This window comes from Bombus pyrosoma, linkage group LG3 (genome assembly GCF_014825855.1).
Source record: "Bombus pyrosoma isolate SC7728 linkage group LG3, ASM1482585v1, whole genome shotgun sequence".
Lineage (NCBI taxonomy): Eukaryota > Metazoa > Arthropoda > Insecta > Hymenoptera > Apidae > Bombus > Bombus pyrosoma.
The window spans coordinates 10,623,269-10,651,232 of NC_057772.1; the positions used below are offsets into that span (position 1 = coordinate 10,623,269).

Consider the following 27,964-nt stretch of genomic DNA (forward strand, 5'->3'; position numbering starts at 1 on the left):
AAGTTATCATAAATATAGATATAAATTTAGAGATGGATTAATTCTATAGAAAGTAATGGAATAGTTCATATAAACGTTTGTCAATTTTATACTCAACTTGTAATTGTTTTATTGTCATTAAGAAAAGCAATTGTTAAATATATTGAATGTTAATAACATTATTACTAAACGTTTGTATTTTCAATTACTTTGAATAGGAAAATAAATAAAGAATAAGGAAATGAATAAGAAAACAAGTAAATATTCAAATGCATTAAGAAAATACAATATGATATATTGTTTTAGTAAATATACATACATAATACAAGTATTTTTATGAACGTTTTCTGTCACTTTGACATGAATTTACTTGTAAATTTATATCTACATTTCGTGATGAACCTTCATTTCAGATAAACGCTATGCGTGCACTACATAGTTTAGGCATTAGTTTAAGTTCCATAAAATGGCTTTTATTAGATTAGATATAAAAATCAAAGTTTAATTATGTGATAAGATTTGAACAATCCCTACATAATATGAAAGGTCACCAGAATCACATAATAGTTTAAAAAATAGTAAATGCGCTTGTTATATAAATCAAGAAAGCCGTGTGACTTGCTTCAATATAAGATTAATAGTAAGAAGATAATGTTTCAAACAAATCTTTTCTTTTTCTTTTTTAGACGGATCATGATCCTCGTAATCCAGCTTACATTGCCACACAAGGACCACTACCAGAAACGACGGCTGATTTTTGGCAACTAGTTTGGGAACAAGGCAGCGTTGTAATAGTGATGCTAACTAGACTTACTGAAGAGGGTATCGCCATGTGTCATCGTTATTGGCCCGAAGAAGGATCAGAATTATATCATATCTACGAGGTGCACCTTGTGTCCGAGCATTTCTGGTGCGATGACTATCTGGTGCGTTCCTTCTACTTGAAAAATCTACGTACCGGCGAAACAAGAACTGTAACTCAATTCCATTTCTTGTCCTGGCCCGAGAACGGCGTGCCACACTCCATCAAGGCTCTTCTTGAATTCCGCCGGTAAGTACTTTATAAATTCAAATGTTTATATCAGTATATATAGAATGTATTCTAATCCCAATATTATTATCTATTTTTAGAAAAATTAACAAATCCTATAAAGGCAGATCCTGCCCTATAGTTGTGCATTGCAGGTAAGATTTGTAATATATTATTTACATTTAAGATATTATACATATAATAATAACTTTTTCTTTTGGAAAATAATTAACAATCTCATTTGATACGTGATTCATTGAATAGAAATAAGAAACATAACCATTTACAGTGATGGTGCTGGGCGTACTGGTACATATTGTTTAATTGACATGGTTCTGAACCGTATGATGAAAGGAGCCAAAGAAATCGACATTGCAGCTACATTAGAACATATAAGAGATCAAAGACCTGACATGGTTGCGACAAAGCAACAATTTAAATTTGTTCTCATGGCAGTGGCAGAAGAAGTACACGCTATCCTTAAGGCTTTACCTGTCCCCCCTACAGAAAAATCTCTTCCAGGAAATAATTCTTCGACGAAGCAAGATCAGTAAGATTTGACTCGAATTCGAAATTGCAGTCGTGGCGAGCAGAGGCAAAGAATTAATTACAATCTACCAAAGAAAAAATGGCCAAATATTTCTAGTCGACCGTAATCGCATTAAAAGTCTAAAGTCCCTGTTATATCTTTTATTTTCTACAACTTTCTTCTCCTAAATACTTTTGAACATATCCTAACATCGTCTAAATCTATTACAAACTTTTAACGAACTTTGCTTTGACTATACTTCATCACAGAAAACATCGAATTTTAGACCCTTTAAATTATAAAAATATTGTTTATTTATTTGTGTTAAATTTGAGATAAATATATACATATGAATTATATTGCCGAATAATTATTTTAAAGAAGAATTTATTGTGGCAGTCTATAATATTTAATTATACATCTCGTTTGACTACGGCCTACTTGAATAGTCAAGTACAAGCGTATAGATTTGAAAGACTGAGCTATGCAGCTGATGGAATTCTAAATATCGGCTAATAACGGAATCATTTGTACTATGAGTCCTTATACACTTGTCTTTCGTGGTACTCTGTCGTGATCAAATTTTAACGTAATGTATTGTTTTATCATGGAAATGAATGTTTACCACCCATTATGTAGCTCAGTCTTTATGTAGTTCATTGCATTGATAATTTCATACCATAGAAGTTTTATTTTAATTGGATTAAAAATACGTTGCTGCCTCTCATGGACAATTCTACTAACGTGCTTTACAATAGCTTTAAATAAGACACCAAAAAATATAATATAATTCTATCTGCTCAGTCAATTCTATCAAGTGTATATAACGTTGATGATCACATTAATTAAGTCACATATAATTACTGATGCATTTAATTGAATTTTCGTATTTGGTTTATTGAATTGATTTCTTTAGAAAAGATTTTTATATACAAAACTTTAATGAAACCTTTATGTTAGGAATGCGAGAATCTAAATGCCCCACGTTAGAAATTGAAATCAGAATTTTTATACTATTGTTACACGTTCTAAAGAGAATGGATTTTAATGGATTTTAATAGGGCTATGACTGTTGCTTCCGTGAAATGAAATTTTATTAAACGTTAAATGTAAAGTTTCACGCGAGAACGTCGCAAAAAGCGCTATTTATTAGTCTTTTTTCTACGCATACAGAAATAAAAATGATCGGCTGCACAATATTCACATCATAATTAAGTATCGTCATTATTAACAAAAAAAATTATTATAAGAATGTTTTATTGATGTAAAATATGAACTAGAATATGACCATCTAACATAAATTTAATGTTTTAAATATCATGCAGATATGTTACTATGAACACGCTTCGTGAATGAAAAGTTTAATCATTAATATCGTGAAAATAATGTTAGGCGGTATATAAAAAGAAAAATATACGCATACATGTTTGCACAAATTGCCGGTGACGATATGACGAACCGTAAATGGAAACGTTATCCTTATTTTAAAACTACGGCTCTGTTCATTTTGTAAATCCAGCCTCCCACAGGATAAACAAGTTGTATTTATGATTCCTTCCTCTTTATTGTGCAGTACGATTACAAACAATGTTTTCTTCTCCACATTTCATATGTTTACGTTACTTCCTTTTTTTGCTAAATAGCGATTTAAGAGACAGTCATACATTTATCAGATACTGCAAATAAGTTAGATTACAAAAGAAATAAATTTAATAATTACGTTTTTTAATGCTGCTTCCATTTCTGAATACGCTACATTTTAAAAACCAAATAAGGAAGTTCAAAATCTTAATTATAACAGCTTATATTTTATGTTGGATTAATACAAGTTATATATTGTGAACTCAACGTGAAAGTTTGCTTGACCAACAGATATGTTTTATTAGTCTCTTTTAGCACAGATTCATATAAAAGATTCTATATTTTTATGCGAAGGGATGAGTCTATATAGAATGAAATAATATATAAATCTATACTATGTGTGCGCGTGTGTATGTTACACATACACTCAAAAGATGTAATACTATATGTGTTATAATATAATAAATCAGTCTATGTTCAAATCATAATATATAGTGTGTTCTTATTGTTCAAATCAAACCATAAGTTTTCTTAAACCATAAGTTTCATACATTTAAAAATGTCTATACAATTTGTACTTTTATTTTATACCTATTTTAAAGTTTACAAACTAATAAAATAAATAATTATATGTAAGATAATAATGACATATTTATATGTATATATAAATAAATCCATATCATCAAGCTGTAGTTCAATTTTAGTAACTAGAATCAAAAGTAGTATCAGGAAATAGAGGATTCCAAAAATCTGAAATATATGAGCATACACAGAATTTAAGTACATATATCATTCTGTTCTTCTAAGAATATAAAAAATATATCACATTACCTTCAGGTGTTTCATTCCTTTCAATATATTTAGTTCTGTGTCGGGAACATTTATTTTGCCTCATTCTTATTTCTTTTTCAGAAAGCCCAAGACTAGTGTAATACTAAAAGAAAAGTTTTCTCAGTGAAATTATTCAAATCATACCATATACATACATACGTATATACATATAAACATTTATAAACATACATATTATTTTATGTATATATAAAGGATTGATATAGTATTGACTTACAGTTCAATTTCTGCAGCATTAAGAAGAAATAAATTACACTTAACATTAATTCAATTAATTATTTATATTACTTTTTTATAAGTTATAAATTAAACTTATATATTACCTGTTTACATTGCCAACAACTAACACCATTCATCTGTGCTCTTTCAGACTTTTTCTTTGGTGATTTATCAAATATATATTCTTTCGCAGGTAACCTTAAAAAATATAGTAAATTTGATATATTTTACAAAATGTTTTGCATTTATGTAAACAATACTTACATATCAAAACTATTCATAAGAGTCCTTCTTACAGATTTAGTTTTAGGTATATTTTCTTTCAATTTATTTGTATTACAAGGAGACTGTTCTTGCAATGACTCCCCTAAAGTACAGAACGTTTCATCACTTGAGGAATTGGAACCTGTTTCTTCTTTTGCTGAATTAAGATTTTTTTGTGTCTTATCATTACTGTTAACGTTTTCATTACAAAAATCAAGTATTTTCGGCTCTGTAATTAAATGTGTTTGATTTTCTTGTACAGATTTTTGTAGAGGTAGTAAATGACGATCCAGACTGTGTTGATTAATCTCTTTCTTTGGAGTCTTCCTTTTTAATTTCAAACTTCTCATTTTTGAATTTAACTTTATACGTTTATTTGGACTATTTTGAATTACGTCCTCTTCTATAGAATTATTATGATTTTTAAACTGTTCTCTTATACCTTTTCTAGGTGATACATGTGCTGTTAAAAAATATGAACTGTTATGCTTCTTTTGAGTTACAATATCAGTTGATTGTTCATCTTCGAGAAGTACAAGTTTTGACTGCCTATGTTTTTTGCCATTTTTCAGTAATGTGGTATCTACATTATATAATTTACTAACTCCCAATTTTTTTGACATTTTGTTAATAGTTGTATTGATCGATGTATTAATCTCATCGTTGCTATTTTCGATAATTGAACATTCATTTTCTTTTGAGTCTTGAGATAATGGATTCTGTATAAGATCACTTTTTAAGTTTGTTAAACTAGAAATACCTGTTTTTATTGGTAGGCACAAATTCATTTCATTTTTCTTAAAATCTTTTAGATTAACCTGATTATTTATAACATTAGTCTTCTTAAATCTAGAATGTTTCCTTACAAGTATCGGGCTCTTTAATAATTTATCTTCTTGTATTTGGTACTTAACAGATGTATCAATTAAAGCAGCATTATCTACATTTGAAATATAATCACAGTTTCTAAAATTATTATCACAATTAATATCTTCATGTGGAAATATTTCTGTATTTTTTAATACTTGGTTATTAGCAGGTATAATACTGAAATATAAAATATTAAACAATGTATAATGTAATCTTACTAATCCAACATTATAAATTATAACTGTGCAACAGAATTAAAACTTACACATCTTTATTATTAAAAATGTCTGATCTAAACAATTCACACGGAATCTTAAAGTCAGCAATGTCTGTAATGTTTCCACAATATTTTCGCAGTTTTAAGTATTCATTCCATAACTCTGTAAATATAAGAGTCTATTGTGTAAATATATAAATTTAACTACAAATTATTTACTTAAAATTGCATTCATGATATAACGCAATGTACATATATAATGAGAGTATATTATTATTTTCATTATGAATGTTTTATTTTTAAAAGATTTTATTTTTTTAATTTGTACATAACAAATCAAAAATTAAGTAATATATATTATTATAAAATTGCATACAGAAACTATAAAGAATAATTTTTTGATCGTAAGCGTAATTTCCTTGTAATTAAAATAAGTAAGCTTTGTTGTTGTAAGTTAAATAAATAACTGAAGGAAATATAAACGAAGAAACTCCATTTGTCAATATAAGAACAATATATATGATAGAAATATACTTACTTTTATATTGTTCGAATGCTTTTTCTAGCATTCCAGTAAAATTCTTCAAAGCATTTTGCGCAATTTCATTTTCTATGGAACAATCGAATTGTAAAACATCTGACAAAGCCATCAGTAAAATGAATGAGGTTAGGTAATTCTCTTTTTAAAACAACTTAATACCCTGTCCCTTTTTTTCACTTGTCGTTAATTAATTCATTGTGTCTTTTTTTATTATATTATATTATTATCACACTGTGCATAGAATCGAACAAACTCAACAAAATAAACAATTTATTATTCATTCCCATACTCCATACTGCTGATCACTTCACTGAATAATCTAGTGTGTCGCCAGTTTCTTTTTAAACTGCAGCACAAATCGCCATGATATCGTCACATACATATTGTATACAGCTTGCCGGTATAGAAGCACACATCCTAACCTCACTTTCGTAGTATACGTGTTTCTCTTGGAATCACTTCAATCTGAAACGTTCGTGAAACTTGCGTTAATTTTTCTTTTATTCTGTTTTTTATTATGTTGAAAAAGAACTCCGAAAACTTCAATTTTATTATTTCTTGTAAATAAGAAAAAAAAATAGAAATACTTGACATAACTTTGTAAGTATCTAACCAAACAAAAATTATTTATTTATGATATACTTAATTTATAAATACGAATTTATGTAGTTGAATTAATTTCGTTCTTCTGTCCTAAAAAAAGCCTACTATATTCGTGTACTTTTATCTCTTTATTATGTCTCGATATTATTATGTACATTACATCCCGTAAATATTTCCATAATAAATAAGGATTTGACATCGTATATAAAAAAAAAAGCTTATGCAACAAATAAACATTTAGAATGCATCCAATTTTAGTTTTCTTTCAAATACCTTCAACCCTCATATTTTAATTTGTTTTCAACAAATTCATTCAGTATAACAAAATATATCACCTAACATAAAGCTATATGTAGTAAACGCTAAATACTTTAAAAACAAATTTTTGTTTTGAAAAAGATAAAAGTATCTATATTGATCTATTAAACGTTTTGTTTAAACGTTTTGTTGTACATACACTATACCTGTGTTTCCATGTATATATATATACACATAAGTATTAAATATTTCCAATATGAAAATGAAATTTAATGTGATAAACTAAGATGATAAACATTAATACTTTGAAGCTCTTATTTCATATGTCGCATAAGTGTGGACTATAAAGAGCATGTTGTTATTATTAAAGATACAAGTACTATATTAAGTAACTGGTCACGTAATAATAATACATCAATTATATACAATTATACACCGAATGTGCACTTACAGTTATGAACAGATAGTAGAGTCTATAAACAACTTGGATGCAGTTGTACTTCCATGCCTAGTTAATTTAAAAAATAGCAATTTAGACCTTTTCCAACTTTATACAGAACATAGTTTAGAACGCTGTAAAGAGTTATATATACAGATCATTATGAGCTGAATGCTGACTGAGAGGAAGTCGAGGGTAGGGAAAGGTTTTGTGTTAGGTTGGATGTTGGTTTACCTGGGGGTCGGGTGATAACAGGGGAAGGATTGCAAGTTTCCAAACCATAGCGCGACATTAGCGCTAATAATGCACTGCGAACACCAGCTGTAGCCACCTGCGACCACCTTCCAGAACTCATTGCATCATCACCAGCATAAACTGCATGTGCATCAAAATTTCCTGATTGTGCTGCATTTGTATCTGCAAAAATAAAATATAAAACAATAATACATCATAAATATAAGAAAACATAAGTGGAACTTACCTAAAGGTAGTGGATTTAGTACAGGAAGGTGAGATTCTATTAGTCCACTTGATCTTGAATTTGCAGCAAGTCGTAGTTCAGCATGCAATTCTCCTAGTAATTGTACTACTTTTGGATCACTCTGTAATTTGAATTATAATAGTTATGCTATTAAATATTATAACAATATAATAATATTATATTATAGAATTAATGATTATATGAAGTTATAAAAATGAAGTATTTGAAACAAAAATCCAAGTATATGTACCTCATTATCTGATCGAAGTGACATGAGATCTTCAACACGAATTGGTTTTCCCTGATTTAATACATTTGTGAGAGCACTTAATTTTCGAACAAGATTATCTTCTGTGTATAATTCTGGCATATGAGAGGTAGTATCTCCTTTGGGCCGTGGTATAATTGATGGTGGACTAACATAAAAATATGATGGTGATGAGATCATATAAGGTCTGTTAACATCTCCCTTGGGCCGTGGTGTAACAGGTGGAGGACTTGTGTAATAATATGATGGTGATGAGACCATGTAAGGTCTGCTTTGGTTGAACAAATTATCTCCCCCATAGAAAGATTCCGTATCAAGACGATTTGGATGAGAATTGTAACCCGCTTCCATTTTTAAACGTTTGGAAGACCTGAAATCAAGTCAAAAACATATCATAAAAACTATAAAAGTAAAGATCAAGTGTTTTATTGAACATGACAGAATGTTATGTTAAAATAAATTTATTGGATATAAAACATATAAATATATATATATATATATATATATATACACACACATATATTTATATACATTCATATATACAAAGTAATTAGTGAATATATCTAATAACAAATATAAACTTCTAGTGTGTTATATATGTCGGGTTCACATTTGTCCTTTCATCTCCGACATATATAATTCCGTAAAATGACCTCTATAATGATTTATACCATATTAAAATGGAATATTTCTTGAAATGAATAAAATATATTAATAATATTTATAAAATAATGCTAATAAAACAATATGAAATAAAATTCTTATAAATATTATTAAGACGGACAATAACACATGGATACCCAATAGTAATATTTGTTTCATAATTAATAGAAATCATGCAAAAGATAATACGTTTTATAAACGTGCATATCGAACAAGCAAGACTAACAAATCAATACTTTTTATGGATATACATGCAATTTAATAGGCACAGCATATCAAACTTTATTTGTATTCTGTAAATTTTATTTTTCACAATTTTTTTATTGCATACTTATCACTTATATCTGTATAAGTGAAGAGATATGACACAACAATTTTATAAAGGATCATAGATATTAAGATCATAATGTGATTGTTCAATTCATTGCATCCTCAACCTTTTTGCACGAAACGATCAAGCTTTTATTATTTTAGTCATAAAGCCCAATTTGTTATATGATACGCAAAACCAAGTCTCGTGTGAATTATTAAACTGGACACCCTGGGTATAAACATATATTATACGGATTTGGAATATTTATTACCTATTTATATTCTTATAAGTGCTATAAAATTTGCCCTTTATCATTCTGCCACAATAACATTATTTCCTGAAACATAATTGTTTTTCTTATTAGATATCTTGCCAATTTGTATTCACTTATAATTATTTGTTACTTTATATTTCAAGTATTATGTTGTCTCCTACGAATTCCACAATATAATTTATCGTTAACAATGTAAAATAAATAATAATTAATTTAATGTATGTTTACTATATATAGTATTATTATGATATATATGTATAGTAGAGATAACATGTGTACATAACCAAAAGTATGCTATTTATATAATATTCTACAGTAAAATAATTAGTATTTATATATTTATATATAATTGTAATGTATAATATTTTCTGTACACACGTATTTTTCTGATATAATATATATAATATTTTTATATTTTATCAGTTACATAATAATTATATATACAAATACAATAAAAATAGTAAATATTGAAAAATTGAATTTGATCATACAATTGATAAATTTTAATAATAAATTTTGTAATATGTGCTACATAACTTGCAAGGCTTAGAAATCATTATATTGTACTTTGCATACAATTTTGTTTAAAATCAATATGAATTAAAACTACCAAATCATTCATACTTTATGTTAAATAAAGTAGCTAAAATAAAAAATATATTTACTTTATTGTCATTTTTACAAAAAAGTGATTTTACACGTTGATTTATATTGTTATATTGATTCATTCTGTTTTCCGTTTTTATTTAAGTTCATCAAATTTATTAAAATGATTCATCACAAAGCAACATTTTTTTTTAATAATATTTTGAAGTAGCACATATTATTAATCATCTATAATCTTATTCATTTACCTTCATGACAAAGGTCATAATAAAATATTCTTTATTTGTGATAATAAACTGCATGAATTTTTGAATCATCTTATTATCATATAATGCTGTTTAATGTTTACACAGAAATGAAATTTTTATTTTATTTTACCTACGCGTGAAATTTTATTTTTATAATATCAATATATTATTTATTTTGGTACATTCTGCATTGAGATAATAAATGTATTAAACATCCGTACAAACTTATTGTGGAATAAGTAGAAAAATAACATGTACTTTGCATGTCATTTTGAAAGGGTACATAATCATGTACACTGGTATTATCATTCATTCCCAAGGTCCCAGTGTTCATCGTCAGATATGACTTTATCAAAGGATTATATGTGTGTGTGGTTACTTAGTTTACAAATAAAAATATAGAAACATTGAAAGGGACTAAACAAATTAAACGATAAAATATTTTAATAACATTGGAAATTCATTGTCCATAAAAATGTTAGGCAGATGCCTATGGACATTTTGTAAATATTTTATATTACAGAAATTCAATATTATTTTACATTGTGAAGATAATACATTAGGTTTGTCCATATCCCGTACTTCATTATAAGAATGGCTTTGATACAAAATACATGCAAAAACATGAAAATATTTAACAAATATTCAATGCTGCCATTCGTATATTGAAACTTACGATAATTATCTACAATACAGAATAACAAACTATAACACACAATTGCGAAAATATGATCAATTAAAATATGCCTGATCTATAGATGTGAATGTTCAAATAAACTGAATTAACGTAAATAAAATGAAATGTCGATGGTGATGGCCGTGATGTTAATATTTCGCGTAATACATTCACACTTTAGTCTTGGCTCCTTGTATTCCATTGTCTTCAATCTTCCATCAGCTTCTTCTTAGTATCCATTTGACCTATTTACACTCCAAGACTTTAAATATTATAAAGATCATTTATTTTTTCATAGTTTGTGCTCATTCATTTCATGTATCGTTTCATGCGCTTATAGACATTTCAGTTTAATAGTTTAATATGAAAATTAACATACGAAATTTCTTTTTTTATTTACAATTATATACTTAGTATATATTTCTTTTCTTCCTTATATAACCATTTTAAAATTCAGCTTTTAGAGATTTATATCATTGATACAATCATGAATATTGCTAATTATATGCATATACATTCACTTATGTAAATGCATATATAAGCTGTGATATAAAATCGTACATATGTGCATTTTCATTTACACAAACATGTCACAATGTATGCATATCTATGTTAACATAAACATAGATTAGCAAATATGTACACATTTAGCTACTTATTGATCATCTTAATATTATTAAACATAAAAGATATCTCGTAATTTTAAAGCTCATATAATTAATTTCAAAGGCAATTAAATTGAATCACAAACACATTGTAAGAGGAATACGTATTTTCCTTTTACATAAATGCTGATCCTCCAAATCAAATAATATTTGATATCACTTTAAAAGAAAGATACTAATATATATTATGATATTATTTCTTGCAGTTATCAAGGAGTATTTGAATATTATTTTATATTATGATATATTTTGTTGTGAAAAAACATATCGCTATAAATTTTGTATTTCTTCTAAATACATGCGTTCGAAATATTTTCATGTATTTGAAAAGTATTAGAGAACATAATCTTTGTAGTAAACCCATGAAAAGAGAACGTTGCTGTACATTTTCGTGTTTATATTCCATTGTTCTGCGCTATAGCCATCGTCGTGTTTGAACGACTGTGAATCAAACTAAAATTAACTTATTTTATCCATTATTTAAAGTCACATGCAAACGGACGATGAAAATAAGATACTACAACAGTTATGTTTTCATTCTTTAAATAAGATCTCTAACAACGCATTTTGCTAAGAAAATAAATGCCAAGCATAACTGCAATACACAGCCATCTACGTGTGTAAGCAATTAGTATCTGGTCAGTACTGGATATCGCGTCCTAGTTTGTGCCAATATGTCTCTCTACAGCTACTCACCCCCCGACATCAGACAGATCTTCCATAGCCTTATGGGGACCTCCTTTATTTGGAAGAGGGAGAAGAGGCATCTTTCCAGCAGAGCTTTCTTGTTGTTCACGCTGCTGACGTCTTCGTTTTTTGCTCCAGAGCTCATGACAGTCTTGCCAAGTAGGAAGCTGAGGTGCTGGCATCCTAATTTTTATGTAAGAGATACAGGTCTTATGAATGGGCAATAGTTAAAGTCTTTGTACAAAAAAACTATTAAAAAAAGTATTCCAACGTTTGTTCAATTATATTCCTACATAAATACTGTTGCTATTATTCCTAACTACATGATAAACTTAAATAATATTTTTTATGTATGCATATTCAAATACAAGAAGAAAACATACTGCTCAGGTTGAACATTTTTCAGCCATGCACTTTTAAGTGCATCAGCAGCCGTTATTCGTTTTTCTGGATCTAATTCCAGCATTTTATCTAAAAGATCCAGTGCTGGTGCTGGCATGAATGAAAAATCTTCTCGTAAACGTCTTCTATGTGATTTTTTTGGTTTCAATGTATGCCATAATGGCAGTTTTATCACAGAAGGCCAAACGGCAGGAGTCGGTGTACCACAGACTCTGGAAATCATCTCCAACTGCATCATTTCTACATTTGCCTTACAAAAGATAAAAATAATCATCTTTTATTCAATTTCTTTCTTTAACAGAAATATAGTTCATCATCATTTCCTTACTTGAAATAGCGGTTTCTTAGAAAATAATTCTCCTAAAATACAGCCACAACTCCATACATCTATTGCAGGGCCATAACGTTCTTCGCCCAGTAATAATTCAGGTGGCCTATACCACAAAGTTATCACTTTGTTCGTATAGGGACGCTGCCTATCTTCAGCATTATAAAGTCTTGCAAGTCCAAAGTCAGCTAATTTAACTTCCCCTCTGCAAAAATTATACAATTAAATTGTAGAAATACAATTGTAGAAATACAAATTTTCTTTTCACTAATAGTGCATTTTGCATACTTGTTATTCATCAGTATATTAGAACACTTGATATCTCTATGTAAAAAGTTTTTACTGTGGCAGTAATTTAATCCATCTAATAACTGCTTCATGATGCTTGCATTATTCATTTCATTGAAATCGACCATTCCAGACTCCAAAAGACCCATCAAGTCATGATCCATGTATTCAAATACGAGATAGAATGAACCCTTGTCCTATAATATTGTAATATGCAATACCATCTTCACTATATTATATATTTTAATATATATAATACCTTTCTAAAATCTAACGCGTCTTGTTTGTCCGTAACTATTTCCCTCAAATTCACGATATTCTTGTGATTGAGTTGTCGTAAGATTTTTATTTCTCGTACTGCTGTAATGGGAAATCCTTCTTTTTCATTTTCCAGACGAACTTTTTTCAATGCAACAAGCACACCAGCTCGTTTGTCTTGAGCTTTATAAACTTGTCCATAAGTACCCTCTCCTATTTGAGCTATGACTTCAAATACGTCAACAGAGCGTTCTCCCCAATCTTTACCACTCGAAGCTGACATAGGCATATGACAATTTCTAGAACTTCTACGTTTCAAAATTTTTGGTCTTTTTAATTTCGGTTTTGGTGGTACACGTTCAACTTTTGTACGAGGAGGCGTTGCATTTGGATCATCTTCTCCACTTAAATCTTCTGATCCAGGAACAACTACACATCAAGTAATCATATAGATAATGAAATAGATAATAAAAAAGATATTATTTTAATGACGTTAAAATTATATATGTTATTATATCACAAACTTACCCGGTGGCATAGGTAAGTCTTTAATACTCTTTTTTTGCGGTGGTTTTGTAGTTGAAGCTGGGAATTTCATTTGTGCCTTACTAGGCGGACTTGGAGATCGACTCGGTGGTGAGTCTATACTCTCCAAATCATTTTGATTAATTCCAGGTGGTAATGGTAACCGTGATAAACTTTTAGTTTTGAATGCTACGATAGGAGGCTTAGGAGGATCTACCGACTTAAGAGGAACTAGATTGTTAGGAGGATTAAATTTAGACATAGCCGTATTTGGTGCTGGAACTGGTATAGGTATAGGTGGCGGCGGAACAGATAAATTAGGGAGAACAGGTACTGGTACAGGAATAGGCACTGACATAGACACTAAACCTGTTGCATTTGCAGACTCAGATTGTGGCAATGGTGGCGCTTGCAGATTTGTAACAGCTGGGAAACTTGGACTATTTGTAACAGTCACTGGACAGACACTAGTGGTAGTTGTAGGTGAAGTATATACAAACATATGCTGATTAGTTGCAGGTATTACATTTGGTGCATTAACAGTTTGTGTAATTGGCAATGGTGGCGTCTTTCCCGCTATTCCATTGTCATCCGATATTGGAACAGGAATATCCACAAGGTCAACAGGCTTCATACTTTCATTTGTTATCTTCAATTGGTCTTTATGATTCACGTACTTATCCTTATTGTCTGTGGATGCTTTGTTCTCAGAAGATACACTACTATTATCTTTTTCATCAGTGCCTTCTATAATTTGAACTTCGTCTTGAGTAACAGCCTTCTCCTTAGCTGCTTGTAACTTTTTGTATGCTAATTCCCTCATGTTTCTATCTTTCACGAGTTCAGCAAATAAACTAGTTTCGCTAATCTTTGCTTGTACTCGGAGATTTCTTGCTGTGATACTTGAGGGGCTTCTTGCTCTGGATCTATGAGGAGAAGGAGAAGGTATCCTCGAAGGACGTGGACTTTTTGATTTGTGTTTTCTTGTTGATTTATGTGACTTGCTAGGAGAACGAGATTTTTTTGGAGTACGACTTCTTCTCCGTGAACGCGATCTAGATCGTGATTGTAACTTCCGCCATCGTCCAGGACTTCGTGATCGTGAACGAGAAAGAGGTAAATGTAACCTAGAAAAAAGAAATATTATTTTTAATAGCAAAACAAATGATTTAGAATTGTTATATCGTGTAATATATAGTACCTGCTTCCAGTAGGACTTCTAGTTGATCTCGACTTCCTTTTATCTCTTCTGTCTTTTTCATGATGTCTATGTCGTCTTTCGGATTCTTCTCGCCGTCTACGTTTACTCGAAGGTGGAGAATTAACAGGATCTCTACGTCGGTGACTTACAGGACTTGGACTAAATTCTCTTCGCCTTGTTGAAGGACTAGGACTGTGCCTAAGTCTATGCACCATTGGACTTGGACTAAAGTCTCTTCTTCTCGTTGGGCTATGGTCCCTTCGTCTTGATGGTGGCGATGGACTATGAGGTCTTCTACGACTCGAGCTAATAGTGGGCCCTGGACTAATGCTGGTACGTCGCGTATGGATACTAGGACTATGCTTTTGTCTTTCAGGAGTATGTTTCATTGTTGATAAACTTGCTTTGCTATTTTCTGGCGTCGTTGTTCTTGGAGGTAATAAAGGGGTATGGGGTGATTCTGTTGGTCTTGGAGGAAGTGATGGAGGAGTTACATTTCGAGGTTGCCTTGTTATTTCAAGTTCTACATCACTTAAACACCTTTGTTCTTGTGGTGTAGCAGGTGATATCGGCGAAGTACTATCTTTTAACGGTAAAGGCGGTGATTCTGACCAATTTCCAATTGGTTTTTCATGCTCTGGGCTTATGATAATTTCATCTGCAATGCGATGTGGACTCAGACTATGAGAATGCCTTTTAGACTTTCGTTTTTTCTTTTTCCCAGTACTGGATGATGGACTAAGACTTCTCTTCTTCTTCTTTTCTCGTTTGTGTTTTTTTTCTTTTCTTCTTGCATATCGTCTAGACTCTTCTTCATATTCAGGTGTTCCACTATGCATTGCAGATGGTTGCTGTTCATTTGGCGAATAATGTCTATTAACATGTCTATGCTGAACTGGTGGAGATGGCGAAAGGCTAATAGGAGATGCTCCAAGTGCACGTACTGGACTCCCTCCATAATAACGTCTTTGTAAAACTGTTTCAGGTACTTCTCCATCTGTATAGCTATTACCTCTACTATCTTCTGACTGAATTTCACCAGCTTCTGGTTCAGACAAGTCTTCGCTACTCACATCTGAGTATTCAACCAAAGGTTTAACAATGGAAGAAGCTACAGTTGGAACATTCTCTATGGACTTATCTCTCGATCTCTTCTTTTTCTTTTTCCCAGAACTTTTATTTTTCCCATGCCTTCTATGCTTCTTATCAGGTGCTTCAAAACTATGTCGATTTATATCACTGCTGGTACTATCTCTTCTGCGTGCTCGAAATCTTCCATTACGTTCAGCTCTTTCAATATCACGACTGCTAGGCATGTCACCTACTGAAATGCAATAATATTAATATATAAAAGTAATCTGTAGTATTTTATTTGCTTTATCAATACACTGGATGTTAAATAACAATGGCAGAATTAATAGAAGTATCAAAATTATGAAAGCAATCATATATATAACTCGTTTAAACAATTTTATTCTTTTTTTTTGGTAAGGTATGTATCATAACTGTATATAACAATGGATCGTACTCAAATATATAACAGCGCTTTAGTACTATAGATAATACATATAGAATTCACTCAGCAATTGACTTGTTAATCTGTGTGCATAATAAAAACATACAAAATATGTAATATTTGTACAAATCATTAGCTTATTTACATATTCCTTCTCACAAAGATAAATACATAATTTCAGAAATACATGCTTTATATATATTAGATTTCACTTTCAAAAATATTACAAAAATATCGAAGTAACAAAATAAATGAATTTTTTATATTTAATTTAACCTTAATTGATATAACCAAAAGGTTTGAACATTATTATATGTATTATATTTCAGCTTTCCTTAATACTTTCAACACATCATCATGAACATTATATACACATGGGCAATAATACGCATACGTATGACGACACGTACATACATCCATATACATAGATTAGTCGACGTAACAGTATTTCCGAACGACACGATTTATCGATATGTATAGTGGAAAACGGTAATTTTTAACAAACTGCTCTATTTCCAAGGTGAAAAAAAAAATCTATCGAGTACAAACTTATGACTTTTCGGTTTAAAGAATATTTTGCAGAAAAGAATTTTTCGGCCGAACTAACATAGCCGCCATTATTAACGACTGGGTGGCAAGGGAGTTGCCCACTTTTCACAAAAGAAAGTTAGTCAATGTTTTTAACGGAACTATAAGTCGATGTCTCGTATAAGTACTCACGTGCAATATAAATCTTGTAATAACACGTTGAATGTTGAGTTTCTTTGCATCGAGCTGATCCAACGTAGCGATGAATATAATGGTTACGTTCGTTGCTCAGTAAACAGTTTTAACACATATTTCGTAGGCCACGAGTAAAATTTGATAAAAATTAATAGCTATCGTAACAATTAAATGTTCAGGCAATCATATTTTTATAGTTTTACTAGCCGATGCATCATATCTCATGAATTTTCTTTGGATTGTATTTGGCTTTCTCATAAAGGTAGCTCAAGTAAGTAGAAGCCATTAACCATTAGCACGTCATTATTGTCTGACGTAACAAGCGATAAGTGCTGCACTCTTGCGGCTAGGTAAGAAGTATACAAAATTGTGGAATAATCTTGAATATTATTATACTCGATACAATTGGTTGGAATAAATCTATTTGTTATGTGTATATATAAATATAAATATCATCATTATCAAACTAGAGAGAATAGAGACAAATACAAGAATTATAAATATAGAACAAAACATATTAATAACATATCTCCACATAGTTATATATCATATATTATCGAATTAGGTTTTAAATTCATGGTTTAAATATTTTGTTCCAAGAAAGGGAGAGAAAGAATATTATATTTTATTTATATGTAATTAATATTGATTTGTTTTGTATTGTTTTCAAACTAATGTAAGAAACATATGAGATGTATATGTATATGGACAAATATAAAAAGATATATATTGTTATATTTATAACCATTAAAATACTTATTTTAGATACATTTTAAAATATCTTTTTGTATAATTCTATTTCTTTAATCTTATAATTTTATTACTTTATGCTAAAATTTGTTAAATACATGAAAATTCTGCATTATGTGTTTACTGATAGAGACGTCCTCTACCTTAGGATGTAATATATGTTTACATATTTAAGAGAAATTCTTGTTCCATGGTTGATAGAGATTCGATAGCGACAAATAGTATTAAATATTAAGTAAGTAAAAGCAAAGTTTTCATTAAGCTTCAATCTTTATCGTTGAAAAATTAGAATATGGGAGAACGATACAACATTCATAGTCAGTTGGAGCATTTGCAATCAAAGTATATTGGCACAGGGCATGCTGACACAACCAAGTTTGAATGGCTTGTAAATCAGCATCGTGATTCTTGCAGTTCTTACATGGGACATTATGATTTGTTAAATTTCTTCGCTATCGCGGAAAACGAAGCAAAAGCCCGTGTTCGATTCAATCTTATGGAAAAAATGCTACAGCCTTGCGGCCCGCCTCCAGAGAAACCAGAAGATTAATTAGTTCGATAGAACGCATATTACATACATATTGTAAAATCTATACGCGCTACTGAAAATTATTTTATTATTAACTAGTAAAGTTTCTTTTTTTTCATCGCAGAAAAAAAGATTGGTTTCGATTAAATAATATATTGAAATTATTTTTGTATGTGCGATAAAATGAATTTCGTATATTAATAAAGTTTTAACATAACCCCTATAAATAAACATATATAAAAGCTTAATATTTGTAAGTTCTTTATTAATTTAATAAAAAATTAAAAGAAAAAAGACAAAAATATAAACTAGAAGTTAAATTATCGCAGTGAAATTTCTATTATAACATTCTATTATAAGAAAGTAAACAGTGTAATATTCTGCAAAATGCCTATTCCATGTTCGAAGCAGTGTGGGAAAGGTGCTATTCTTAAAGTAAGTTACTGTTTTAAATTATTAATTTAAATTTAAGTGAATAATATATTACAGAAGTGTATGAAAGAAAAATTATGTCTTTAATTACAGAGACCTAAAACTGGGCATGCATTATGTAAAGAATGTTTTTTCTATGCATTTGAAAGTGAGATTCACAATACAATTACACAAGGCAAATTATTTAAACCTGGTGATAAAGTAGCTATTGGAGCATCAGGAGGAAAAGATTCTACAGTACTTGCATATGTTTTGAAAACTTTAAATGATAGATACCAATATGGAATTGATCTTTTTCTTTTGTCCATTGATGAAGGAATAACTGGTATTTTAATAAAAAGAATTATGCTATAATGTTTAAATATTTCAGAATTTTTGTTTCAAGAAGTCTATATTATTTTAGGATATAGAGATGATAGTTTGAAAACTGTTCAACAGAATAAAGATGACTATGGACTCCCATTAAAAATATTATCTTACAAAGACTTATATGGATGGACAGTGGATGAAATTGTGGCAGAAGTATATATATTTACATATAAACTTTGCATAAAAATCATTTACACTTGTTATTTAATTTTTATTTCATTTTAGATTGGCAAAAAAAATAACTGTACATTCTGTGGTGTATTTCGAAGACAAGCATTAGATAGAGGTGCAGCTCTCTTAGAAGTAGATTGTATTGCAACAGGCCATAATGCTGATGATATTGCAGAGACAGTTTTAATGAATATCTTAAGAGGTGATATAGCAAGATTACAAAGATGCACTTCAGTTGTTACTGTAAGTTTAATTAGTATATTGTTTCCTCAAAAAAAAAAAAAAAAAAAATAAAAATAAAAAAATGAAAGGTACATGTTACATATATATGTGAATACATGTTACGAATTAACATTTTATTTACAATATAGGCAGGAGCAGATTGTATAAGACGATGCAAACCACTTAAATATGCATATGAAAAAGAGATAGTAATGTATGCATACTTTAAACAGTTGATATACTTTTCAACAGAATGTATATATGCACCAAATGCATACAGAGGACATGCAAGAACATATCTAAAGGATTTAGAGAAAATCAGACCCTCTTCTATATTGGATATCATTCATTCTGGTAAATAAGATTATAATTATTGTGTTAAAATTATTTCTTGATATTTATATAAATACATGATTAATATATTTTCTTTTGCAGGAGAAACATTGCAAATAAAAGAAAGTATTAAACTACCAGAACAAAGAAATTGTTCTCGTTGTGGATTTGTATCTAGCCAGGAAATTTGTAAAGCTTGCATTATGTTAGAAGGTTTAAATAGAGGACTCCCTAAACTTGGCATTGGAAAATCTACAAAAGTTAAACGAGTGATGGATTCTATAACAAATGATAAATGCAAAAACAATGAAAAGACTAAATTAAAAAATTTGGAATTTTGACAATTACTTATATCTTCAAATATATTTGTATGAAGTTTTAGGATATATTATCAAAATACACAGATTTATTAATTTGTAAATAATTTCAATTGAGATTGTACTACTTTTAATCACTTCTAATAATTATTTTATTGTTCAAAAGTATATGTTAGTGTTTCATTAGCATTTTTAGTCACTTTATATTTATTTACCTTTTCACTCTTAGATACATTAATTTTCATCAAATAATAAAAAGTATTTTGAGAAATTTATATCTATGCTGATGTTAGATAATATATGCTGCTGCTTTTTGTGAAATTGGTGCCCTACAAAGTGGACAATCACTAGTAATGTCATCAGAGCAGTCTTCACATAAACAAACATGTCCACATGGAAGAAGAATAATCTCGCGGGGATTTATGCGACAGACAACGCACAATTGATCTTCTCTAAGATCAGTATCTCTTACTCTTTGTCGTCTTTCTTTTCGTGAAGCAGCTAAAGATTGTCTTAAATCTTCTGCTAATCTTTGTTCTGTTCTATCCTTCCAATAACGTCGAAAAACTATTCCACCAATTAACATTCCAATAGCACCGAACATTAAACATAATAATCTAAAATATAAAAAATCAATTAAGAATTATATTTGAGAATTGTATAAATACAAAACTCACCTATATGTCCGTTTACGTTCGTCTAATTTCCGAAGCAAAGAACTAATTGACATGCTTGTTAAATAAAATGGTGTACCATTTAAAGGGGGTTGTAATGTAAGTGTTTTGGATTTTGTTCTTGCTAATTCACCTATACCTGTCATAACTGCTCCTTCACGAAGTAATTCTTCAGTAGATTGTAAACCACGTTGGCGCACACCTAAGATTAATAATGAATTATAATATTATTACAACTTCTGTTAAACAGTATGTGAATAATTATTTTTTACCTGTGAAAAACCCCCATAAATGGTCTGCAAAGGATGGTACAGTTGGTTCAAAGGTATTAGATACTACATCCAGATCTAAAATATCTGCTGATAATGGTTCTAATACTTCTACGGAGTAACTTCCATGTTGCAAAGAAAATGGTACAGTGTTATATACTTTATGAACAGTACGTTCCTGATCTGACCTATGTGCAAATAAAAATTTATTAGTTTTAAATGCATATATTTTTAATTCTATATCTTTATAACATATTTGAAACAAAAATATTACCAGAAGCCAGCAGTAGTTCTAGCTATAACATGTTCTTTGATTTTAAGCTTTTGTACAACACCAGTTAATTTTTTATTATTAATGCTATTCAATGGTTTTCCTAAGGGTTTTACAATACCCCTAATTGCTATGTAATCTATTTTATTATCAGAACTTTTATCAAGGAGTTCTCCCAATTGTTGCCCAACTTCATGAAACTCTGCACCCTGTAGAGAAACTAAACATTTTGAGATATTTTTAAGCATTAAACGTGTTACTATAATTTACATTAAGATATATTAATTAGAATATTTAAGTTATCATATGCAACGTGTAACATACTTTATTTGTAACTAAGTTAGCTATTCAATAATAATAATAATAGAAATACACGTGATTTACCTTGACTGCTGTAATTGCATTTTTGCAGTGAAAGTATTGTTTTAAACAAACACCGAAAATTATACTATCAATTCCGAGCGCTACTATTTCACCTAAATAATCCATGATTAGGTTATATTTTTAAAACTCGAAGTTAAAGTATTGTCCATGTTTAGAAGGTTTATTAATTCTTGTCTAACCCATGTGGTTTCATTTCGACAGAATGTTTGAAAACTTAAAATATATAATTTTTTATCGAAAATTTAAAAATGAAAACGCACATGCGATCGTTGCCTGATGTAAGAGGCAATTACATATATTATGTTGTCAAGACTGTTGACCATGTGCTAAAATTGCAATTAAATTTGCATTTTTACGTTGGTCAACCTGTATGTGCGTTTAAAACTATTTTGTCAATGTCCGTTAATATCAAAATTTTATTTTTTCATATCTTTTTTTATATCTTATTGTAGTGTAAGTAATTCGTAATATTTCAAAATTTACTTGATCAAGAAATGTACAAACGAACCAGGTAAAATTTTCTTGCTTAACGAAAAGAATTTTTAAATATTATTATTCTTTATCTCAGATATCTTTGCTTTGTTCAGTCTAAATTGCGTTATGATTTTTACTTCTTTTATACTTCATTTTTTAATTTAAAACAGTACTGAAAGTTATTAGATTTTGAGAAAGATAACCTTTATAAAAGCTATCATTGCTGCCTATATAGTATACATAGTATGTATACTGTTTTTTGATTGTCAAATTGCACATTAAAGTCAATATTTGATAGATAAAACAATTTCCATTTTAAGTTCTATTTTTTAAATTGTATTCATAAGAATATGAATGTGCATAAATATTAGTCAGTTATAATTAATCGAGGAGAAAGAATGAAAAAATTATTACGTATAGTAGAAATTGGAGAAAAGAAATTTTTATTGATAACATAGAGATGTTGGAATACGTATAAACAGTATGTATAAAAGTATAAAAAATAAATAGTGACAGCGTTGCGATTTTGCATGCCTTAATGAGAGCAAGTTCATCGTAATGTGTTCCAATCACGATCGGAAACTCGATTACGAATCCAATGATAATAACATTACTAGTGATAATAACGATAATAATAATAATTGACATTGTACGTAATCGTACGATAAATTTCTCTAACACCCTTCCACTCATTCATATACAAATTCTCTCTATCTTCTGCTTTTATTTGAACAATTAATCGACCGGTTAAAGCTAAATGGCGGAGATCAATGCGACAACATTGTCATAAATAAAACTAGATTCCGCAATACGTGGCTTCCTCGCATGTAATACCCTAATTTTCCGTTTCGAGTATTTTTCACATTTTCTGTATTTCGAACTTATAATATCTAAGATACCTAATACTTTTTTTTCTAACAGAACATTTAACATTCTAAATACTAAGCTTCGTTTCCTTATAACGATAAAGGCGCTCTACGCGTCAAAATGAGAAGACTAAAAATATTTTTCCCGAGGAAGTTGCTCACGAAAGTATTGTCAATAACACTTGTGACAGCCTTTTATGTACATATTATATGTGTTACATGAAACATTTTGAAATCTCACCAGCATTGTAATAAGACCTGGCTAGTATGAATGTATTAGTTAAGTTTGAAACAAATCTAAAAATACGCATAAAAGTTATAAGATATTTGATCTTCTTACAAACCAAACTGATGAAATCCATTCTTTATTAATTTCTCAATTTCATTATGTAAATACACTTACTTCTATAGATTTCTTCATTGCAGGAAAATGATATATAGATATAATGGTAAATCCAAAAGTATATTTGTAATATCATCACCTCTACGTATTCTTCAATTTATGAAATTAATCAATGTGGTTTCTGAATGGCTCATTTATTGCGAACATATATTTAATAAAAAATTAGTATATCTTATCTGGAATAGCTATCTTGAATATATAATAAGCGTTAAAGATGCTCTAACTATTATTGAACATTGAGATATATTGTGTAATATAATAATATGTTTTTTCTTGTCATTTTTACACATTTTATATATCTATTCTGTCTATTACTTCCACACATATACATATATTTTCAGATCTGTTTCAGTTCACCAATATAATCATGATAGTTGGCTCTCGTTACAGTGTTAATGACATTTTTAAATGTTTCGTATAACGAGCATCATATATACATGAAATGTTTCTGCAAGTATTTAAACGCTTTCATGTACAAGGATCGTCCTTATCTCGAGACACAATCGCATGAATATTTCACGAACTGTTTTCGTGACCCCCTTCGGTTAAATTCTTTTTATGGCAGTCAACTCGTAATCTATGTATATGATCGTTTGCAATTGTCGGACTTGTAACGATCGCGATTGAGGTCAATCGCGTGTAGCAATATTAGAAATTATTCGAACTTCTCGCACACGTGTCCCGTTGATAGATCATTCAGGTTGCGAGGCGAGTTATACGCGCGCCCTCTTATGCAACGCTTGCACACATACACAACCCGGAAGAAGAGTTGAGTTACCGTTAAAACGAGAAAAAAATATAAAGAATCGCGGTTGTAATTGGCTCTGATTAGAGATACGGTGTAATTAGCGGAACGCTTGCAACCGAATATTTCAATCATCATATCTTTTTTCCTGCTTTTAAAGGAAGCATCTATCCATATTTGACTGTAAATTTTTTCGAGTCAAAGCTTAATTTAACTTAAAACGTTCTATGTATCATTTCGAAACTGAAGAAGACTGATCTTTTATCACTCTCCTTGTACCATCCATTGTAATTGTAATATCTGTTTGCTTTCATTCAATTTAAAATATTTAATCGTTGTCTTGTAACAGTCTGTATAATCTAACTTTAATCGAAAGGTAAAAAGAAGACACGGCGAACTTCAAATATTTCGACATGTTTTGAAAAATAAGGAGATGCTAGATAAGACATTTTAACTACAGCGTAGTCGTTATGAAGTATTCTATGTCGACATAATTTACATGATTCCATAATGAAATTAGAAATAGTTATCGGTTTGTCTTTTAAATTTTCTTGAAATATTTTCAACGTATATGTCGATTGCAAGCATTTGGATATTTTCGCAATACGTAGTAAAATTATATTTAAAAAAAGACTTGACTTAACCCTACTACGATTTTCACATTTTTATATCATTTATTTCGACAAATAAAAAGATTTTTAATGTTTTAAGAAAAATCTCTACCGATTCTTTTATACTTATTATCAAACATAAAAATTTTTTAACAGTAGAAAAAAACGATTTACTTAAAAATAATCCAAAGAACATAGTAGGATTAAGAAAAGCGCCTATTGTAGATCACGTTATTGAGAATATTCAAAAGACTATATGTACTTTAATAATTCGAAAATAAACAGAAATAATCCCAAACATTTTCGTTTAATTTCCAAATCGTACAATATACTAGACAAGTTTTTAAATTTATCTGTACGATCTTGCAATTATTTCAACCTATGAATTAAATGCCAATTTAATTATTTCATCGCGAGTGATCTGATTGATTTTTCGGTCGAGTTTGAATGATGCAAAAATAAAAGTGACGTTGTAGGAGCGCGAAGAAAACGATCAACCTCGTCATTTGAACTTGTCTTTATGCGTTGCTTTTGTAGTTCTTTAACCCTGCTGCGATCACAGAGTTTGCATATTCCAATATTACTCCTGTTTCGTTAAATAAACCTCACTTTTAACCTGTTAACCTGGTTGTCCTTTAGCCAGAAATTTTTATAACTATTATAAGAGATTAGAAAATTAACAAAAATTGATCTATCATGCTTTCTTCGCGCAATTCTTATACATATAATTTATTTGTAACAAACATGAAACTATACGTAAACAGAAATAAGAGATTATTATGTAAATGATTCATTTCCCCCTATTAACAGATTAATACCTTAAAAAAGATTCTGACATTAAATTAAAATAAGAAGTTATGCATATCAGTAATGACTCCTTTATATTTTATTATAACTTTGAGAAATTTTCTATATTTAAAAAATTGTTTATTTTAAAAACATCACGAGTGAGTCGAAGAAAGGACGCAGCAGGGTTAAAAATCGCGTCGTAGACCTCGAGAGATAACGAATAACGAGCACGGTGTACGAAAATATGGCAGTTTCTTTCTTCTTTCAACTAGTTAGGACGAGTCGAGCGCAAAAATCAACGTATACACGGGTTAATAAGCTGGAAGGATTAGAATGATTATCTAATTTAAATTATTCACCTGATCAGGCAGTGATTGGATAAATAATTCGTTTAAAGTGTTAAAAGCACTTAATGAAAACACGCGATTCATTCTAATTCTTTGCTCGTCCCTCGAACGAGATCGAGTTTGGATTTACACGTTATTTGCATCTTGTTAATCTTTCACTCGACTTAAAGAAAAGAGAAAGTAAAGTTCTTTGATTAGTACCCGTAAAACGGGTTTACTTTAAAAGCACACGCGAAAAGATTGTCTCTAGTTCTAATTTCAGTTCGCTTTACGAACATCATCACAGAGAACATTGCTTCGCAGTTGGACCTACATCGGAGTGTACGATGAGATTTCTCATAATCGTTTTTGTTTTTCTCCCTCGCTGATATTTTTAAGTTCCTATTAATTGCTTTAATTGATTGTTCATCGACTTCGTTTTTCTTCGCCCGCACTTACAAAGATAGAGAGTTTCTCTTTAAATATTCGTTAACAATGCGTTGAAATTTTCCCTCTCGGGGATTTCTTATGAACTCGATTTTCGTCGAGCGTCGTAGAGATTCGAAGCTTCTTCTCGTGCTTTCTCGTTCCTAGATGCAATTAATAATTCGAGAAGATTGTTTGTTCCTTCTATCATGAACAAGAATCTTCTTCGTCCTTTCAAAGACTCGTCATACGTATACTCAAATTATCCTCAAGTAAAGTTACTCAAAATTCAAACAACATGTCTTATGAAGAGTATTTTCTCTATCACGAACAGATATCTTGTTTGTCCTTTCAAACATTCACGATGCTTAAAATATCTGCAGGATCCGAGCAACATATTTGTCAAGCTTATCTTCGTCATGAACAAGAGTTTTCTTCGTCCTTTCGAGTATTCACAATACTTAAAACGTTCTTAAAGTTCAACCAACACGTTACACATTCATTAAGCTCGTCCTGCATTCTTCCTTGAACCACAGCTCGTTTTCAACGAACCTTGCACATAGATCAGCAGACGATTGTCAAAATGTCCCCGGTTAAAGGGGAATACCAACGAGGAAGCTTCGACAAATCCTTCAGAAGCGACACAATACACTGTATCTTCTTCTTCTTTGTCGTTTCGATCTTGATTCGGCCGCAATCCTCTGTTCGAGGAACTCCTTAGGAAAACCTTAGGCTGGAGCCTGGACCACGGGCCTATGAATCGGCACGGATATCACGTAGATGTCCAATTTTTCTCCGGCTGTTTTGTCCACGATTTCACCGTAATTTACGGAATCGTATGGCGGTGGTGCGAATAAATGATATGGCGGAGGCGGTGTTTCTGTTACTACTGGTCCGTTTATTGCTTCAGCTCGTTGAGCATAGGGGACTGTTAACGGTCGTCCACCACGACGACAACACCATTCTGAACAACTGACAATTAGGAAAAAGGCGACTAAACCTCCGAAGGATCCGATGTACCACACGATCGACCATGGGTCTAGAGGATTTTGACCGTCGTTGTCCACTGAAACAAAAAGAAACCCGCCTGTGAAAAAAGGAA

At 30.1% G+C, this 27,964-nt stretch overlaps 7 protein-coding genes across 20 annotated transcripts in view; 3 read left to right on the plus strand and 4 right to left on the minus strand.

Annotated features, from left to right (window-relative positions):
• LOC122566363 (receptor-type tyrosine-protein phosphatase N2) overlaps positions 1-3,609 on the plus strand; it is a 16,763-nt gene extending 13,154 nt beyond the window's left edge. For both annotated transcript variants that reach the window (XM_043723502.1, XM_043723503.1), the window contains 3 exons: positions 666-1,030; positions 1,111-1,164; positions 1,299-3,609. In XM_043723502.1, coding sequence (XP_043579437.1) covers positions 666-1,030; positions 1,111-1,164; positions 1,299-1,563 — 684 coding nt within the window. In that variant the 3' untranslated portion in view covers positions 1,564-3,609. The remainder of the gene's footprint in view (positions 1-665; positions 1,031-1,110; positions 1,165-1,298) is intronic.
• On the minus strand, positions 3,327-7,530 carry LOC122566364. Of its 2 annotated transcripts, XR_006316482.1 has the most exons (8): positions 7,392-7,530; positions 6,077-6,544; positions 5,587-5,701; positions 4,452-5,498; positions 4,292-4,385; positions 4,186-4,195; positions 3,951-4,053; positions 3,824-3,869 (listed from the first exon to the last, which is right to left on the minus strand). XR_006316482.1 is itself a non-coding variant. In XM_043723504.1 (7 exons), the coding sequence occupies exons 2-7, from the start codon at positions 6,186-6,188 to the stop codon at positions 3,820-3,822; spliced, it is 1,521 nt and encodes a 506-aa protein (XP_043579439.1). In that variant the 5' UTR covers positions 6,189-6,544; positions 7,392-7,530; the 3' UTR covers positions 3,327-3,819. The 2 variants fall into 2 exon arrangements, 1 of the variants encoding a protein (XP_043579439.1); XM_043723504.1 differs by lacking the exon at positions 4,186-4,195 and having other exon boundaries at positions 3,327-3,869.
• LOC122566361 (cyclin-dependent kinase 12) lies at positions 7,276-18,007 on the minus strand. 11 transcript variants are annotated; one of them, XM_043723498.1, is made up of 12 exons: positions 17,189-17,478; positions 15,263-16,586; positions 14,065-15,188; positions 13,538-13,965; positions 13,279-13,475; positions 12,991-13,195; positions 12,644-12,912; positions 12,270-12,443; positions 8,111-8,498; positions 7,861-7,981; positions 7,614-7,796; positions 7,276-7,448 (listed from the first exon to the last, which is right to left on the minus strand). In XM_043723498.1, exons 1-12 carry the CDS (start codon positions 17,202-17,204, stop codon positions 7,414-7,416), a joined length of 4,464 nt encoding a protein of 1,487 aa, XP_043579433.1. In that variant the 5' UTR covers positions 17,205-17,478; the 3' UTR covers positions 7,276-7,413. The 11 variants fall into 11 exon arrangements, 10 of the variants coding, with proteins under 10 accessions (XP_043579433.1, XP_043579434.1, XP_043579426.1 ...); XM_043723499.1 differs by having other exon boundaries at positions 7,276-7,513; positions 17,189-17,477; XM_043723491.1 differs by having other exon boundaries at positions 7,303-7,796.
• Positions 18,008-18,406: 399 nt separating this feature from the next.
• LOC122566367 (splicing factor 3B subunit 5) lies at positions 18,407-18,834 on the plus strand. Its single transcript, XM_043723508.1, has one exon. The coding sequence runs from the start codon at positions 18,544-18,546 to the stop codon at positions 18,799-18,801; it is 258 nt and encodes an 85-aa protein (XP_043579443.1). The 5' UTR covers positions 18,407-18,543; the 3' UTR covers positions 18,802-18,834.
• Positions 18,835-18,963: 129 nt separating this feature from the next.
• Positions 18,964-20,792, plus strand: LOC122566365 (cytoplasmic tRNA 2-thiolation protein 1). Its single transcript, XM_043723506.1, has 6 exons — positions 18,964-19,215; positions 19,306-19,537; positions 19,616-19,734; positions 19,807-19,995; positions 20,124-20,328; positions 20,410-20,792. Exons 1-6 carry the CDS (start codon positions 19,168-19,170, stop codon positions 20,646-20,648), a joined length of 1,032 nt encoding a protein of 343 aa, XP_043579441.1. The 5' UTR covers positions 18,964-19,167; the 3' UTR covers positions 20,649-20,792.
• Positions 20,793-20,813: 21 nt separating this feature from the next.
• LOC122566366 (mitochondrial E3 ubiquitin protein ligase 1) lies at positions 20,814-22,336 on the minus strand. The gene is made up of 5 exons (XM_043723507.1): positions 22,223-22,336; positions 21,842-22,047; positions 21,571-21,755; positions 21,302-21,500; positions 20,814-21,241 (listed from the first exon to the last, which is right to left on the minus strand). Exons 1-5 carry the CDS (start codon positions 22,325-22,327, stop codon positions 20,914-20,916), a joined length of 1,023 nt encoding a protein of 340 aa, XP_043579442.1. The 5' UTR covers positions 22,328-22,336; the 3' UTR covers positions 20,814-20,913.
• A 786-nt stretch (positions 22,337-23,122) lies between these two features.
• The window catches only part of LOC122566329, a 33,429-nt gene continuing 28,587 nt past the window's right edge, over positions 23,123-27,964 (minus strand). Inside the window, exon 3 of one of the 2 annotated variants that reach the window (XM_043723434.1) lies at positions 23,123-27,928. In XM_043723434.1, coding sequence (XP_043579369.1) covers positions 27,591-27,928 — 338 coding nt within the window. In that variant the 3' untranslated portion in view covers positions 23,123-27,590. Of the gene's footprint in view, positions 27,950-27,964 lie in introns of both variants that reach the window. The other variant, XM_043723433.1, reaches the window with a different exon arrangement.